The sequence below is a fragment of the Rhipicephalus microplus genome, chromosome 2, assembly GCF_043290135.1.
Source record: "Rhipicephalus microplus isolate Deutch F79 chromosome 2, USDA_Rmic, whole genome shotgun sequence".
Classification (NCBI taxonomy): Eukaryota; Metazoa; Arthropoda; class Arachnida; order Ixodida; family Ixodidae; genus Rhipicephalus; species Rhipicephalus microplus.
Window position 1 is genome coordinate 135,257,720 of NC_134701.1, and position 18,119 is coordinate 135,275,838.

Below are 18,119 nucleotides of genomic sequence, written 5' to 3' on the forward strand. Positions count from 1 at the left end.
GAACTACAGCTGCAGCACAAAGTAGTTTGAAAACTTGGGTTGGGGGGGGCAGGGGGCTTGCTCACTCATTGGCCCATATTCAAAATATCCTGAAAAAGGAAAGGAGGCACTCACTCGAGATTGCATGGTAAAATGGATGAAAGGACAGCTTGTCATTGGTAGGGACAGAACCTGCAACCTCCAAAGAAAAAAATTAAAAAATTCGACACATCCCATGTATTTGGGAATAGACGTTATAGGAAAGGTGACCGTGTTGCTATATTTTTATTGAGCGACATGTCACGAAATGACGTCAAATATATGCATAAATGTTGCACGCACAGACATTTGTTGAAGAGTTGCATATGTTTATATAAGCAGTTGTTTGCACTTGTGCAACGATGCCAACTGGAACATGCGTATTAGCAACACCAGAAGCTAATATGAAGCGCTCATACTTGCGAGGATGCTAGCCCTAGACACTGCTACATAAATCAACTTCAGTGCATGGCAAATAACCATAATCGATGTTAACCAGACGTGATGGCTGTATCAGAGGAGTACATATGTAATGTTTATAAAATTGGGTAGGCAGCACTGCAACCACTATTGATGTTTCACGAAGATTAGCGTCTGTTTGAAAAGTAGTTTCGAGACCTGGCATAGCTCTGTGGTAAAATGCTTTATTGCCACGCAGAATGCTTGAGTTCGATTCTAGCTGGGACCCGGACATTTATTCTTTGCATTCGTCCGGTCAATGCTAGCGATGTCAAGTATTTATCAAAAGGACATTCCCAAAATGATCCCGATAACATCAGACGGACTGCCTACAATTAGTTTCTAGTAATTGATCTAGCTGCACTAAATAAAGACTCTTCCGTGCATCAAGACATTTAATAAAATGCTGATTGTTCATTTCTGTTTGATTCATGGAAAAAAGAACCGCTGTACGTTACTATGGGGAATGACGCGAGTGGGTAGAAAATTTAATTTTCACGTAGTTACAAAGGATACGTGGTGCCATATAGCAGGGCGCAGTTGAACCAAAAAACACCTGCAATCTCAGAGCCAATGGCGGGAAATTGATCAATGGCCGTTGTTGCTGCTGTAGCTCCTGCTGCTTTCAGTCTACTGTAACTAGCGCAGTAAAGCCAGTCAACATTATGCATGGCATCAGTGACATGAGTCGGTCCGGTCGGTCCGCTTCTTGAGGCGGGTAATTTGAAATGCGCTAACTTGATGCGGGCCACTAAAACATCGTTTTATTTGAAAATAGGCCCTTTGCTGGCACAAAAGTAACACTACGAGGTTTCTGGATCACTATTTCAATAATTACCATCGACTTAATAGTTGCCTTTAAGCTCCCTTTAACGCTCGCTCGTTAAAATTGTCCATGTGTGTTGTCGTCATTCCTGGGCAGATACTAAGTGTCGATCACCTGTGGCACATACCCGCATACGAGTGGCACATAACCACCCGTGGATATGTGCCACAGTTTAGAGAGAAGTGTTGCACGACAATGTGACATCATTTATGTCTTGACCAGCGCGTCATATTCGACAAACCATCATACCCTCCCATGCTAATTTTGGTTCACGCCAAGTTAAGGGGGTGACCACGAGAGCACCCAAACGTAAGCGACTAGACAGACAGACAGACAGACATGCCCGAAGTCGCCCAAGTACGCTAAGAAATGCTTCGCATTTAAAAAAGAGAAGGGCTACGCATTGCAGTGCAAACGATTCATCCAGCTTTCCTTTGACGTCAGAAAGTTTCAAGTTCGATCCCTGCTGGCAACAAGTTTTCTTTTCATCCATATCACTTCGTTCACATCTATCGCAAGTAGCGTGCACTGATGGCTGCGTAATTAACAGATTGACCCTCCTTTGCTTCATTATCCGCTAGTTTTCATAAGGTTGTATCAAACAAGCGAATCCTCACAATTTCTTTTTTCTTTTTGTTTGCCAAAGCAGGAATTGTTAGGAACTGAATGCATGTGCATACATTAATCATATAATATTAATGAGAACAGACAGTTTATTTGCATCAAAACTTACATGGCACACATATATATCTAGGTATTAGCATAATCTGCGATTGCGTTTTTATGTGCAGCTGGCTCTATCAGACAGCTAAAGACGTTAGTTCGCACATTCAGTTATGGCTGAAGATGAAGATGAAACGTGCCGGGTTGGTATCCTGCAGTAGAAGAGACAAGAAAAATGGCTTTCGATCTCTCAGTGCAGTGAACTGTCTTGGCCGGCGCATGTGTGCAATTTAATATATGTATATCGCAATGCACCTGCTTATTAATAACAGAAATTGCATATCTGGCGTAGTATTAATGGCACTGTTCAACTACGTCACATGTGGGCATGACGTCGAAAACGTGCTCAATAGGAGCAGAGAAGCTTTTAAAGGGCTTCCTTGGATTTCTCAATGGCGGGTGCGAGGCGTGCATAGCCGGGCCATGGTATGGCATTGCGGGCCATGATCGGGCTACGACGCGTGGCCTCCCTTGGGTGCAGAGTCAAGGGTGGTGGAGGCAGTGAAGGCCGGTGGAAGCCCGCACCACGCAGCAGCTGGCTCTTGGGCATCAGCGTGTTCCACTTGAGCGTCAGCCTGCACATATCAGAATGGAAATTGACAGATGAGCTTCGCATTTCGCGCATTGGATCTACTAGCAATGCTGAATTGATTCTACAAGAGTGATCTGACTTAGCCCTGCCACATGTTTTTTTTTTACGTATTATTGTCATGGGGTCGCGATGATGAAGTGTACAGAACCAAAGCTGAAACAGATTCAACTGTTCATTGGGCAAATTTTTACCCAGTAAAAGAAGTAACATGATAGTGGCAATCATAGTCATCCAGAAAACTGTTCTGTGTTGGCATTTATGCGTGCATCATATGATCATATGATCCCAGCATTATTGGAATACCCCACATGCCTCCATTCAAGCTTCTGGGTTCAATGTTGCGTTCTCAGGTTCCTCCAGCCTAGCTGGTTTTGAGGGAACTACATCATAAAAAGTTCTCAATGTGCAGAACAAAAACAAAAAAAAGGAAGAAGATGAAAAAATGCTTGTTTGTCTTCTTTGCTTTCGTATCTCTTTGTTACTTTTACATTTCCATTTACATGCAGGTTGGGTTGATGCACTGAACGTTTAAGTACACGTGTGATATTGACATAGCTTTGTGTTGCCAATTTTCTAATCCCAGATATCTGAGAAAGTTTTATAAAAGTTGTGTGGATCAATAGCAAAAAAAATTGGCAGATCCCACGTACAATCGGATATGCGAAGCACGAATGAGAAAAGTTGATAACGTTACGAGGCAGAGGTAAATTATGCCGTACATGACTTCCATGTTATGACTATCATGTTTGGACGCGTCATTTAACTTCGTCATCTATTCACGTCACCCGATACTAAATTTGGTGCATGTGAAGCTAGCGAAACTTCCGCGCACTATCAGCGTGTCTACCAACCTGGAAAAGTCTGAGAATTTGTACCCTTCTGAAAAAGTCATGGAAAAGTCAGAGAATTTCTGAAAAACTTGGCCATGTCATGGAAACTGACAGCAGTTCCGTGCGAGTGTCACAAAAATAAGCATTATCCTTGATCAAACCTTAAAAAGTCTCTCTCAACTGCAAATACAGTGAAGCTGCTTGAAGAGGTGTTGTGTTGTCTAACTCTTTTCTTGATATTGTTACGGGGAAGATTTATTCACCGAGAGCTGGTCTTGTTAACGGCTTAGAGAGCGCACAGTCAAGCAGGCCAACGGGAGAAGCTCGAGAGTCCAACTTACAACAACCACGTTGTCGTCTTCTTCATTTGGGTGCCAATTCAGCTGTGTCGGGGCGACAGTTCCATACACGTATCAATATCACAAGTTTCACTGATACTTGTCCTTTACATGGGCTAAAGCATTCCTTAGCTTTCATGTTGGTATGTGCACTATTTTAATGTCTGTTGCTTCTACATATCACATGGCATATGTGAATTTCAAACCACAACATTACTTACATCTAAATTTAGGCATGTGTGTCTAGGCCATGATTTCGGCTCGGCTTGAAAGCCGTCTGGTTGGTCTAGGTTGTTTGTCTAGGCTAGAACTGTCATCACCAGATGCTTGCCGGGCTACTGAACTCATGCTTATTATTATTATTATTATCATTATTATTATTTGATGCAACAGCAAACATTCTCAGCTACACACTTATTGCAGGTAGCTTGTGTTTCAAGGGTAGCACTTAGGTAACTTCAGCTAAATTTCTCTTTTAAGTTTCGTGACATTGTGTAAATAAATTATTTTTTAGTGCGACATCCACAGAAAAAAACGTAGATCAAGGTAACATGCCGACATTTGTAGTTCGTCTGTGGAATCAAAAAAGCTGTTGAACATCGGGGAAAAAAAAAGAAAAAAGAAAGTTTTACAGTACGCCTCTGTTCTTGCATCGTTGTCAAGGCAAGGTACACAGAATATGCGAGTAGTAGCTACTCATTATTTTTGCTGAAAAGAATATTTTGCAGGTGTAAAAATTAGGCGGGGATGCAAATCAATAGTAAATACAGCAATGGAGGTTGGATCAGACCTAATTCTATCTAAATTCCAACTAGCTGAGCCAGTAAATAGAGCAGTTCAAGTCGATCTAATTCAATCCAATCCACATTTAAGCGGCGTGAGCTACAGCCATTAATAGTAAACTAGATTATACGTACTTCAGTGGCAGAATCGGCCAGGCTCCCATGTCGTCATTTAACACGAATGCCACGAGATGGCACCACTTCTACATTTCCTAGCAGCTTTGACTGCGATTTCGGACTATCGCAGGCTCCTTCAAACTTTCACTTGCAGTTATTTTAACTTGTGTGCTTGCTTCCTGGTTTTTCTGAACATCGAACAGCTGACTTGATCACTGCCTGGCTCAGGGGTTTTATTTTGGCCAGATATACATGTTTTTTCACATTCACCGCATGTGCTCATGACATTCATTGTGCATCTGGTAAATATGTTTACTTATTTTATATGGAGCGCCCAATTTTTTTTTTACACCTCTAGGAATTGTTCCCAGTGCACAGAGCTTTCCAAGCAAATGTGGCCGTCATGGAATTTGGATTTAATCATCATGGAAAACCTGGAAAAGTTAGGATATTCAGTAATATCAAATTGGTAGACGCCCTGACTATGAGCGTAGCATGTAATCATGTTTTACATGGCACACATATTATGATTATCATATTTGGACGTGACATTTACATTCATTGTCCATTCATGTCACGTATTGCCAAATTTGGTATATTTGGCGCTAGCAAAACGGCCGCGAGCACATAATAAGTGTGGTATGTTGTCATGTTTTTACATGACATGCAAGTCATGATTATCATGTTTGCACCAGTAATATACCTTCGTCATCCATCAACCTCAGGTAACACCAAAATTGATACATAAGAAGCTACCTAAACAACTGCGAGGGCATTATGAGCGTAGCATGCAATCATGTTTTACATGACATGCATGTCATGATTATGTTTGGACATGTCATTTACCTTTGTCGTTCGTTTGAGTCATGCAGTACCAAATTTGGTATAAGTGGAGCTAGCGAAATGGTCGGGAGCGCATCATGAGTGTAGCATGTAGTCATGTTGTTACATGACATGGATCTCATAATTATCTTATCGTGTTTGCACCAGTCGGATACCTTCCTCATTCATTCAGGTCCCGTAATACCAAAGTTAGTATATGCGAAGCTAGGAAAACGACCGCGAGCGCATCATGAGTGTGGCATGTAGTCATGTTGTTACATGACATGAAAGTCATGATTTTCATGTTAGGGTCGGTCGCTTGTGTTCGCCATGCAGTCATGTCATACCATTACCAGTTTTGCAACATATCAAGTGAACGAAACCACTGCAGGAGCAGCAAGACCATGAAATGTAAATCATGACATTGATGACATACATGTCATGATTTTCATGTGATGACTAGTCACTTATGCTTGTCATGCAGTCATGTTATGCCATACTAATTCTGGTATCGATACCATTTTCGACACGGTCAGGAGAGCTAAAAGTCGTAAACGGCTAGATAGATAGATAGATATGCTCGAAGTCGCCAAAGTTCGCTAAAAAATGCTTCGCAAAATTTAAAAATGCACTGGCTTTTCAGAGAGGAATAGAACACATTTGTTGCATCAAATCTCCTCTTGGCTTGAGATCAAAGCCGCCTCTCAGGAGCCAAGAGGCCAGTTTCTTAGTAGCTGAATGTTATTGGCAGGCCAGCGCCATTTTTGTCACTTTTTGTGTGGGCAGTCCAATAAATTCATGTGCTGCTTGTGCAGATCGATTAGGGAAGCGGCACAGCGGCCCTGCACGTCAGAAGGGCCCAAAGAAGCACTTCCGACGAGAGCTCAAGACTAAAGAGGAGATCCTCAAGACACGGAAACGCAAGGCTCGGATCAACTATCACGTTAAAAAGAAACACATGGAGCGAGCTGCCAAGAAGCGTAGAACATGAGGGAGGGCACTGGTTGTACAAAAAATAAATGGTTTAAACAATGTCTATTTCTTGTTATTGTTCAGGTAAGTTTAAGTGTTGGGCGTATATACCCATTCAGCCTTAGATGACAAAGCAGCCGCATATTTATTTATTTATTTATTTATGATACCCTCAGGGCCAAAGGCATTACAGAGGGGAGTGGTTTGGGAGCAAGGAAAAACAAAAAAAAAGCACAAAGACGTTAAGATACAACATACAATAACATCATTAACACAATGGAATTAAAAAACATTAGAAGAACTCCTGATTATACAATGTTAGCTAGAACATTTTGAAACTGTTGGACGTCATTAATGGATGCCGTGTCAAAAGAAAGGCGATTCCAGTCGCGACTTGTCCTGGGCAAGAAGTAATGAAAGCAATGCATTGTTTTGCACATATCAATTCCAACTTTGCGCGCATGGTCAACATGACCTGATTGATAGTGTGGCCTAGGTATAAGCTCGCCACGCAGCACAGGGTAGTGATACAGCTTATGAAAAATAGTCGCGAAATTTGACGCCTTATGGAGAGAGAGATGGGAGGGCTAAATCAGATTTCATTCTAGTAATGCTCGCGGTTCGATGGTAATTGCCTGGCACAAACCTAACAAAATTATTTTGAACAAGTTCTAGTGCAGTTATAAGTTTTCCGTGATAAGGGTCCCATACTGAGCATGCATATTCCAGTTTGGAACGAACTAATGTTTTGTAGAGAAATAATTTGAGTGATGAGGGAGCTGTAAAAAAATTGTGACGCAAGTAACCCAACATGCGGTTAGCTTGGTTAACAATATGCTCAATATGAAAGTTCCAGGTTAAGTTCGTGGTAATGTGAATGCCAAGGTATTTGTAGGAAGCAACTGATTCTAATTGGATATTCTTAAGAAAATATTGTGATGGGTTGGTTTTAGTACGAGAAACACGCATTGTCTTGCATTTGTTAGTGTTGAGTTTCATTAGCCAAGTTTTTTACTTGGTTTGTCACCATTCATTGTGTAGCATGTATAATAGAAAGCATTTCGTGCTAAGAGAGTGCTCCTAAGGAATAGGTATCACACTCTGGTGATTTTGCTATTGATGTTTTACATCTACATAAACCAGCAAATAGCCAACATATAAACCTAAGAGTAAGCTCGCTGCTTACTCTCTGGTTTAAGTATGTGCCACAAGATGGCAGCACCTATAGGACTGCTGATTAGATGGTTCAGGCTAGAAGGCCTATTGTTTGCTGTTTACAGTTTTTTCAGAAACCTATCATCGACCGGTGCAAATGTGTACGCCTCTTAAGTTAATTCACCTCTCATAGTCACCTTAGAGGTAGGAGTCTGGCTTAGCATCACAATCTTCCGGGAAGCTTTTCTTGGCTTTTTAACACTAAACTGCCATCATTTTTGTCTTGCTGAAGAGTTGCGTGTTTATTGATGCAAGAGAGAACCATGTGTTACTTTTCACATGTGATAATTATTAAGCTTGAAATATGACAATTACTTTTATCTAGATAGCAATTACATGGACACTCTCGGCTGGATTTTGCCGTTGGCGTTGACGTCTCCGTTACTCACCGTATAAGTATACGTATCTATATATAAAAATGCAAGAAAGAAACAATCCAGAAAAAGACTCCGGCACGCGGAATCAAACTTAAGTCCTCTGAATCGTGAGTGCGAAGAGTTAACCACTGTGCCACCGAGGAGCACGTCCTTCACCATTCAAACGGTAAGTTATTTATATCTACCACTTACTGCTGCTGGCGGTCATCTGGAGGGGGGGGGCGGGAATTATCGTGTTTTCAGCATTACCAGCAGGATGGTACAATGAGCGCGCGCTCTAATCTCCTACGCGTACTTTGTCCTGCTTAGAGGAGGAGAGCGACGCACCCTCGCGCGCCCTTATGTCGCGGTGGGGAGGAGGCGAGAATCGTATGTCTTGGCTGGCCTTGGGCTTTACCTGACATGATCTTGTTGTAGTTACCGGGCGCACCAAGGTGACTGCAATGATCGCAGTCTCTGTTTGCGAAAAGCGCGCGCTTTTCAGACACAGCGAAGTAACAACCGAGACGCTTATTCGCATGTATAGGGGAGACCCACGCCGAGGGAGGCGCTGCAGAGCCTGGCCCTGTCGGTTAAGAAGAAAGTGAAGGAAACACTTGATAATGTTCTGTAAAGGGCTTCACCCTATAGTTCAGGATGATAGCGCAGAGTTTTTCAAAGCACTGGGGTTTAAGGACAGGGAGGGCGAAATAGACTTTAACCGGGTAGACTTAACTACAAGGAGGTTATCTGATTGGTGGCTAAAGTCAAGGCACGACTGAAAATAAACCCTTCACTGCAAAGTACGAATCCTCAACCTCACTATATAAAGTAAACAAAAAGATAAATCTTATGGTTAGTTCACTAAGTATTACGGCTAGGTGGTGTTAGCCGCCGCCCGATCTAAAGGGTACAGCCACATCCATCCATCCATCCTGTCAGTCAATGTGGAGTGAAAACTGGTTACTCGAGTTATAGTGAACTAGATAGGGTACTCGAGTGTTGACTCCTCTGCTGTCCCCATGGTGGCTGTCCGCTTCAACCTGCCTTGAAAACGCGTTGCTTTGCTCACACGCTGCACGTGTTTTTGAGAGTCTCGCGTCGCGCGCGGTTCATGCGTGAGAAACGTGGGGCACGTTTCGATCTGCTTTCCATTCTGCGTGTGACCTTCCAATTTGTTGCTATCGCGTTCATCGCTTCGCCTTTGCAGCAAAGCTGTGACTTTTTTGTTTTTTGCAGTCATTCAAATGAGAACCTGTGAGCTTCTTCTAGGAAGGCTAGACCGACAATACAACTCTTGTTACAAACTTCAATGTCACGGGGTCGTGACGTGGCCGAAGACAGGAGACTATGTTGGGCTTTAACTGTTTATTTGGGCGAACCTGTGCCCGGTAAACGGAAAGTTCGATTACAGTAGCAGTCTTGCACAGATAGCGTTTAAGAGAATTTTATTTCCGGATATATCTTGCACAGCTATTGTGCACACATAAAAATGGACAATGGTGAACAATGCGTATGTACAATGCAAGCTGTTATATACAGCGAAAGAACTTATAGCGTATGCAGTGACGTACAGTGCAAAAATTGTGCAACAAAGACAGGACATTCATGACATCGAGATGATTAAACTTAAATGAACAGTAAGGCTATATGAACAAACAAGGTGAGGTCATTCACAGTGTAGCGTGATATTTTGCATTCACCTGTGAGGACAATTCGCTCTCGCGCTCAAGAACAATATTGCACAAAAATACATGTTTCTAAAGAAGAAAAGAAAAATACACACTGCAATGTCACAGTGGTACAAGCTGTAGCCCACCTCCTCAATAAGGGAGGAAAGGCATGGACACTCTGTTGTTGTTTACGATAATAAATCGCGTAGGCCACCGTCGGAGGAAAGCCTCCTCTCCCAGCATGACTAGTTCTGCGTTAAGATGCATAAGCATTATGTTTCTTAGCCGATGTAGTAGTGGAAACATGGCTCTCTGGGGGCGTCCCCTCAGGCAGGCCAGTCCCCTTCGTTTCCATAAGACGAAGGCTCCGATAGCCATTAAGAGTACGACAAAGTTATCCCTGTGGCTAGACTTCCACTGCATACTTGTTTGGAACATCCTGGTAACCATGCGCCAAAAGGTGCGCGCTACTATACATTCATGGAAGACATGGTTCAGTGTTTCAACGCGACCGCATTGCAGGCATGTGGCGGAGGGCGCCACGCCCCACGCCGCAAGGCGGTCGGCCGTTGGTAAAGCCCCCCATTCCCTGAGCCAGTTTAGGTCACGGACCTCGGAGGGGAGAGACGTGTTTGTAAGAGTCCAGCGTCTTTTCGCCCGGCATTTCCGGCGTTGTTCTTCAGATAGGCTTTTAAATGCTATTAATTCGCTCATGTCGGTGGGGGACATTTTCATAAGTTCTTGAACAGGAAAATCGTTTCGCCATTGTTGCAAAGATTTTATAACATGTATGTAATACGCTGGTGGCTGCTCAGCAGCTGGTCCCGTGTCGTTTGCTAAACCAAAAAGTCTTCTAGAGGTTCCCAGCAGATACACTACAAGTTGCCTGCCTCGATACGATGAGTTCTCCAAGAGTGCCCAGGTGTTTTTGAGAGCCAACATGCGGCACATTACATCAAGGTTGGGTACACTGAGCCCTCCCCATTTTGCTGGTAGGCGGACCAAGGCTCTGGCAACAGCTTCGGCGTGGCCATCCCAAAAAAAAAAAGGAGCCGCACGCAGTAGCCACTCTCAGCAAAACCCGTCGAGGTGGCCGTGCAGTTCTGGCTACATAAAGCAGTGGCGCTGTTATGCTGGATTTAATTAGATAAGCTCTTTCAGTGAAAGGTAGTTGAAACGTTCTGGCGACTTCAATGCGTCTGTCCACTTTGTGTTGGATTTCTTTCCATGTGGTGCGGGCTACCTCACCAGTCGAAAGGAAAGTTACACCTAAGACTTTAACGCCTTGGACGATTTGGACACCATCAGGGAACTCTTCAATGTGCATCCCAAAGCACAATGCCTTGCTTTTTCCGGGATTAAGACGTGCTCCCGACAGGTAACTATACGTGTGGAATATTCGCAGAAAGGCTCTGTAGCTATCTATGTTCCGAATAAACAACGAGATGTCATCAGGGTATGCCACTACTTTCACTTCGCCGAAGCCTGGAAGAGGGAAACCACGTATCGAAGTACATTTCTGGATTTGTTTCAATAATGGATCTATGCATAATACAAAGAGAATTGCAGAGAGGGGACAGCCTTGTCGAATGCCCCTACTTACTGCAATAGGTTCAGATGTATAGCCATTCACTACTAATGACGTTTCTAAGTCTGTGTAGAGTAAACGGAGGGTGTCGGTCAAATGTGCTGGGAAGCCACAACACTCAAGCACAGCGAAGAGATAGTTCATTCTACGCGATCAAAAGCATGCAAGGAAACGAAAACGCCAGATATTTGTGTTCTTGTAGCGTACGTGAATAAATCGCGAGTCAGCGCAAGCGAGGTATAGATCGTACGACCTAAGACACAGCATGTTTGTATGTCGCTTACTATTTCCGGTAGAATGATTGTTATGCGGTTTGCAAGAATGGCTGTCAATATCTTATAATCTGAGTTAAGTAGGGAAATGGACCTCCAAGGCCATTGGGTCAGAAGGCTCTCCCTCGCTTTTAAGCAAGAGTGTAACTCTGCTCTCACGAAACGTATTCGGTCTGATTCCGTCAGCAAGAAGCCCATTTAGCATTGTCTAAAAATGGCCTTGTATTGTTTCAAGGAAGGTTTTGTAGAAACTCAAAGGTATCCCGTCAGGGCCGGCGGCGGCGGTTGTGTTCATGTGCTGAAGCACAAAGCGTAATTCATCCAGCGTCACTGGGCTGCACAGACCATCGTGTAGCTCCTCCGGTACGCGGGAAATTCCTGCGCAAAACTCATTAACTATGGTGGTGTAGTTCACGTCGTTTGTGTTCTCCGCCCTGCAAAGATTCGAAAAATGTGTTTCAAAGACCCTCATCATGTCTTCTGCTCGTGTAGACTGTTCGCCATTCGGCAACTGAACGAAAGGGACATGCATTTGTTCACCCAAGGAGCCGTTGCGAACACTTCGAAGAACAGCTGGATCTGAAACTGGTCGTCCTTGATAAAAGACTGCGCAGCCATGCGCGAACTAAGACGTAGCAAAAGTTCGTACCGCGCCTTTAACTGATCGAGATAGTCGTGCATTGCGAACGCCAGCGTCTTGCCTCAGCGTACTGTAGCGAAACGTCGGGGTTGTTCAAAGTTAGGCGCATCGGACGACCAGGGAGACGAATAAGTTAGTTATGTTGGGTTTTGTGGCGCAAGAGCAACTAAGGCTATGCTGCGCCAGACTCATGGTGAGAATACTTACAGCAAACAAGGCTATGACAATGACTCTGAAATGTCTTAACGGCGATGACATATGAATATGATGAGGGGTGAAGCGTGGCTGTATAAAGGCCTAAAAGGATTGGCTCCGTAAACGCGTGAAGTATATATCTCTTCTAAGATTATGTGTGTGATGCTCGGGGTGGTCAATGTGTATGGTTGGTGCATGAGGTTATGTTAAACCGTAACGGCTTTTACATAGCACTAATACCATACCCGTGTCCTTATACCTAAGGGCAGGGAGGCAAGTGCCTCGTTGTAAATTCGAGCTGCAGCAGATGCCTCTCCGAAGAGGCTGTGCTACGAGTCACATCAGTCAAGTTTTGCCATGTCTAGTGGTAGCATAGTTTAGTGTAGTTAGACCTTGTTCAGAAGTTGTGCTTCATTTAAAAAGCTGATCACATCAGCTATAGGTATTAGGGCGTCATCGCCCAAGAGTAGCATTGGATGAAAGGGAATATTTAGCCTGTAAAACATACGGAAATGTTTTTCTCTTAATGTTTCCATATGTGGGCAAGCTATTAAAATGTGCATTACAGTTAGTTGCTCCTGACACTTATGGCATGTTGGGGCTTCTTCGCCTGCCAATAGGTAATTATGTGTGATGTGCGTGTGACCTATTCGTAGTCGACATATAACTACTTCGATAAAACGCGCTTGATGAAGACAGGTCTTCCATTCACCAAGAACAGGTTTAATTAGGTGAAGTTTGTTGTTTTGTTGTAATTTCCATTCCTGCTGCCAGTGAAAGGTGGTGGCCCGGCGAACAGCTTGAATCCCATCTCTGGCAGGTATGTTGGTTTTTGACTCGCGCATCTCTTTTGCTGTTGCAGCTAGTTGGTCTGTCCTTTCATTGCCTGGGATCCCGACATGACTCGGGACCCAACAGAGGCGTATGGTGTGGTCATCAGGTGTGTGGGATAGCATGTTTAAAATATCGCCTATGAATGGCTCATACTGAGATTTATAATTGAGACTTTTCAGTGCGCTTTACAAGTCTGTAAATATTACGGCTTTTTTTATGTTTTGAGCTTATAATGTATCGTACTGCCATCCATAACGCATAGCACTCAGCGGTGTAGGTGGATACGAACTGCGGTAGTCTAGTTATTTGCTCGTGTGTTACTCCTACCACACTGCTTCCAACATAAGCAGATGTTTTCGAACCATCAGTATAAAATTCTTCGTAAGTGTTGTACGTTTGTTGTAATGTAAAGAATTCTTGTAGTATATGTTCACGTGGGGTGTTTTGTTTTTTTATATGTGTGAGTGAAAAATCCAAGAATTTGGAGAAATCACTCCATGGGGATAAACTGGGTGGCCTTCTGGCAATGGAGAGTGCTTCATTAGGAATATTCAGGGCATGAAATTTTTCTTCAAATCTTAGTATTAGTGGCTTAATTACGTTTGGTTTGTTAGCGTAGTGTTGTCGTAGGTCACAGCGTGTGACAATACTGTGGCATATATGATCTGGTGAAGAACGAACTCTAAGGACATACGTGAGCATTAGTTTCGTTCTCTTATATTCCAAGGATGGTTCGTTACTTTCAGCGTATAAGCTCGAAATAGGCGAGGTTCGATAGGCACCTGTTGCGAGGCGTAACCCTTTGTTATGGACAGGGTCTAGGCGCTTAAGGTACGAGTCTCTTGCTGAACCGTAGATTATACTACCGTAGTCTAATTTGCTGCGTACTAAAGAGCGGTAGATGAGCAGGAGGCACTTACGGTCGGAACCCCAGTGCTTTCGGGACAAGACTTTGAGGACATTGAGGGCGCTGTTGGATTTCACCTTGAGATTATTAATGTGTGGAAGAAAATTGAGCTTTTTATCAAATACGACCCCCAGAAACTTCTGTTCTTGTTTTATTGGCAATACTGTTTTGTTTATTTTCAGTACGGGGTCTGGTTGTAAGCCTCGTTTCTGGGAGAACGCTACAGCAACCGTCTTTTCCTCAGAAAACCGGAAGCCGTTTTTGTTAGCCCATTGTGTTAGCTTGTTTAGTGCTATTTGAATCTGTCGCTCGCACGTCGCCATGTTAGATGACCGGCACGCTATTTGGAGATCATCCACATATAGTGAGTGCATAAGAGTAGATGGTATGACCTGGTTCACAGAGTTCATTTTGACGACAAAGAGAGTTGTGCTTAAGACACAGCCCTGAGGCACACCGTTCTCTTGAGTAAAAGTTCCTGAAAGTGTGGTGCCCAAACGAACCTGAAAAGTTCGGTTCGATAGGAAGTCGGACAAGCAGTTGAGCATCCTTCCGCGAATTCCAAGATCTGCCAGGTCTCGTAAGATACCGTACTTCCACGTTGTGTCATATGCCTTTTCAAGATCGAAAAATACTGCTAAGCAGTGCTGCTTGTACAGGAAAGCTTCTCGTACTGTATGTTCAAGGCGAACGAGGTGATCGGTGGTGGAACATCCTTTCTTGTAACCACATTGGTGAACATCTATCAAGTTATCGGTTTCTAGGATGTATGTTAGCCTAATATTAATAACGCTTTCGAAGGATTTCGCCATACAACTTGTAAGTGCTATGGGCCTGTAGCTTGTTGGTAATGTAGGGTTTTTTCCGGCTTTGAGAAATGGAATTATAATGGCTTTTTTCCACTCTGTTGGCATTCTGCCAGTGATCCAAATAGCGTTAAAGAAGTGCAGCAATGCCTTCACCGCTTCCTGGGACAAATGGGCAAGCATTTGGTAATGTATTTTGTCTGGGCCAGGTGCTGTTTTTTTTTACCTTGAGAAAGCACTCTGTTAATTTCCTGCAGGGTTAAGGGGGAGTTGTATGATCTGTCGTGATAACCTGTAATAGGAAGCTTTTGCTTTTCTGTAGATTGTTTATGTTTTAGGAAAGCTGCCGAATAGTTTGCTGAGCTCGAAATAGCGCAAAAGTGCTGCGCTAGTAGGTCTGCCTGTTCGCCTAAAGTTGTCTGGATGCCAGGGGTTGAAAGAATGGGGATGGTATATGAACTGTAGTTGCCGGTAAACTTGTGCACCTGATCCCACATTCTTTTAGATGTGATGGAGCTGTTGATGGATGAAATGTACTTTTTCCACGAGAGTTTTTCAGCCTGCCTGCGAATAAATCTTGCCTTTGTTCTCGCCTTTTTTAAATGCTAGGAGGTTCTCTCCTGTAGGATGTTTACGAAAAATGCCCCACTCCTTTTGTTGCATTTTTTTAGCTTGTGTGCACTCTTTTGTCCACCAGGGTTTAAGTTTTTCCTTTATAATGCCGGAGGATTGTGGTATAGTTTGTTCGGCTGCCGCAAGTATGCAGGCGGTGACTGTCTCGTTTATTTCCTCTATGCTTAGGCCATCAAGCATCTCTTTTTCTAGGGCAGCTTTTTCAGTGAACAGTGGCCAGTCTGCCAAATGTAGTTTCCAACGCGGTGGTCGGGATTGAGTGGTGGGGAGGGTTTGTGTTAATTTTATGAGAGCAGGCATATGGTCACTGCCGTAGACATTATCTATCACGCTCCACTTTAGTTCGCAAAAGAGCGAAGGTGAGCACAACGCTAGATCTAAGCAGCTAGTGGCTCCTGTGCTTGGGGAGCAGTAGGTGACGCTACCAGTATTTAAAAGACATACGTCATTGTTCAGAATAAAATCTTCGAGGGTTTGTCCTCTGGTGTCAGTTGTACTGCTTCCCCAAAGCATTCCGTGCGCGTTAAAATCCCCTGCGATAACAAACGGCTCAGGCAGTTGGTCCAAAATATGCTCTATATCTGAAATTGAAATCTGTAATTGAAAAATGCGTGTGTGGGGGGATATAAATGGAACATATGGTAATAGTTTTGTGAGCTAAAATGGTGACGGCTACGGCCTCGATGCGACTGTTGATGGTGATCTCTCTCACTGCAATTCCACTTTGGACGACAATAGCCACGCCACCGGACAACCGGCTAGCGTGGACGCGATCGCGACGTACTACGGTAAAACCTCTGAGGAAGTTGGTGTGTTTTTCTCCCAGATTGGTCTCCTGTAAGCACATAGCCATTGGAGAGAGACTACTTAGCAAATCTTTTATGTCACCTATGTTGTGAATGAGTCCTCTACAATTCCAATGGAGGAGAAAAGCCATTTTGGGCAATGAACTTGAGCAGAAAAATGGAGTAAGAATTGATTTGTTGGCAATAAAACCTTGGTGACATGCGTGTGATACTAAAGTGAAAACAGAATGGTACCATAACCTTTCAGGTTATGGAAAACGAAACTTATTTTACAGGGCTTTTTAGAGGCCCTGTAATTTGTCTTTTGTCTTTTTTGGAGCGGTCGAGAGAAACTCGCCGCTCCTTCGGCGCTGCACGCGCCGTTTGACTGGCCGTTGTGTCCATAGCTTCATGAGAAGCGTTGGATCGTCGCTCTGCCGAGCGATCCCTGGGCGTTGTGGGCTTCGGCTCAAGATACGAAGCCTTCAAACCCTCTACACCGGACGTCGACGGGGTTCCCGCAGTCTGCCCGTTGCCTTGGCTCGTGCCAATGCATGTCGACGCCCGTAGTGGGGCCTTGTTTACTGAGGCCGGAGCAGCCTTGGCTGCTCCCGCAGTAGGGGCAAGCGGCGGTCGCTCCAGCACGCTGAGCGTAGCTTGGGCGGCCACCCGATGCTGTCGTGGTGCTGCCCCCTGTTGCACCACTTCAGCAAATGATTTTGTTGCATAGAAAGGGGAGACCCGATGCCTTGCTTCGCGGAAAGTGATGTTGTGGGCGACTTTAATGGTAATAATTTCTTTTTCTTTTTTCCATGCTGTGCAGGATCTAGAATACGCCGCGTGTTCTCCATCGCAGTTCGCACAGTGGGGTTCGGCCTTGCAGTCATCATCTGCAGAGTGGCCTGTGATACCACACCGTGCACAGGTAAGCTGCCCACGACAACTCTGAGAAGCATGTCCGAATCTTTGGCACTTAAAGCAGCGCCGCGGATTCGGAATGTAGGGTCTCACAGACAGTTTTAGATAGCCGGTAACTAATTCTTGCGGTAGTGTGGAGCACCCAAAGGTCACAATTATGTGCTTGGTTGGAATTTTTTTGTTTTCTCTTCTCACTACGATACGCTGTACGTGAACGACGTTTGCGTCCTTCCAGCCAGCCAGAAGCTCATCATTTGTTAGGTCTTTTAGGTCATCGTCTGACACAACGCCTTTGACAGTGTTCATCGTTCGGTGCGCAGAGAGGGTTACGGGCTTGTCCCCAAATGCTACTAATTTTTCTAGTTTCTGAAACTGTGTCTTGTCTTTAACTTCCACTAGCATGTCTCCGCTTGCCATCTTTGTAGCCTTATAGCCAGTTCCGATAGTCTCGGTAAGGCACCTGGACCCGAGGAATGGGGAGATGTTACGAGCTTTTTTGTCCAAGCTTTCGCAATGAATAACGTGGTACTTAGGGAAATGGTCTTGTTTTTCTGAAATTGGCATTACATTTGCTTCGGTGCGCCACCTTTTGAAGGGGCGATCAATGGATAAGGGGTTTCGTGATCCCATAGAAAAGTGCTGTTCCTTCAGTAAAGGCCACCCACCACGGAGCCCAACAAGGGGACGTGGCAGAACATGTAAACATGTCTGCGCAACGCCAGTAGTACGCCACTGCCATAACCTAATATATCTATCCAAGTTTGGATATTTACACCAGGTTAACCCTTGCCGCCAGGAAAAATTGGAAGTAAAATGAA

General features: G+C 44.2%; 2 protein-coding genes across 3 annotated transcripts in view; one reads left to right on the forward strand and one right to left on the reverse strand.

Moving 5' to 3' along the window:
* Nucleotides 1-6,539, forward strand: part of LOC119170716 (ATP-dependent RNA helicase DDX54) — a 103,197-nt gene extending 96,658 nt beyond the window's left edge. The window contains exon 18 of the mRNA XM_037421952.2: nt 6,323-6,539. Coding sequence (XP_037277849.1) covers nt 6,323-6,498 — 176 coding nt within the window. The 3' untranslated portion in view covers nt 6,499-6,539. The remainder of the gene's footprint in view (nt 1-6,322) is intronic.
* The window catches only part of LOC119170717 (E3 ubiquitin-protein ligase RNF19A), a 280,047-nt gene continuing 263,926 nt past the window's right edge, over nt 1,999-18,119 (reverse strand). For both annotated transcript variants that reach the window (XM_037421954.2, XM_037421955.2), the window contains exon 9: nt 1,999-2,601. In XM_037421954.2, coding sequence (XP_037277851.1) covers nt 2,394-2,601 — 208 coding nt within the window. In that variant the 3' untranslated portion in view covers nt 1,999-2,393. The remainder of the gene's footprint in view (nt 2,602-18,119) is intronic.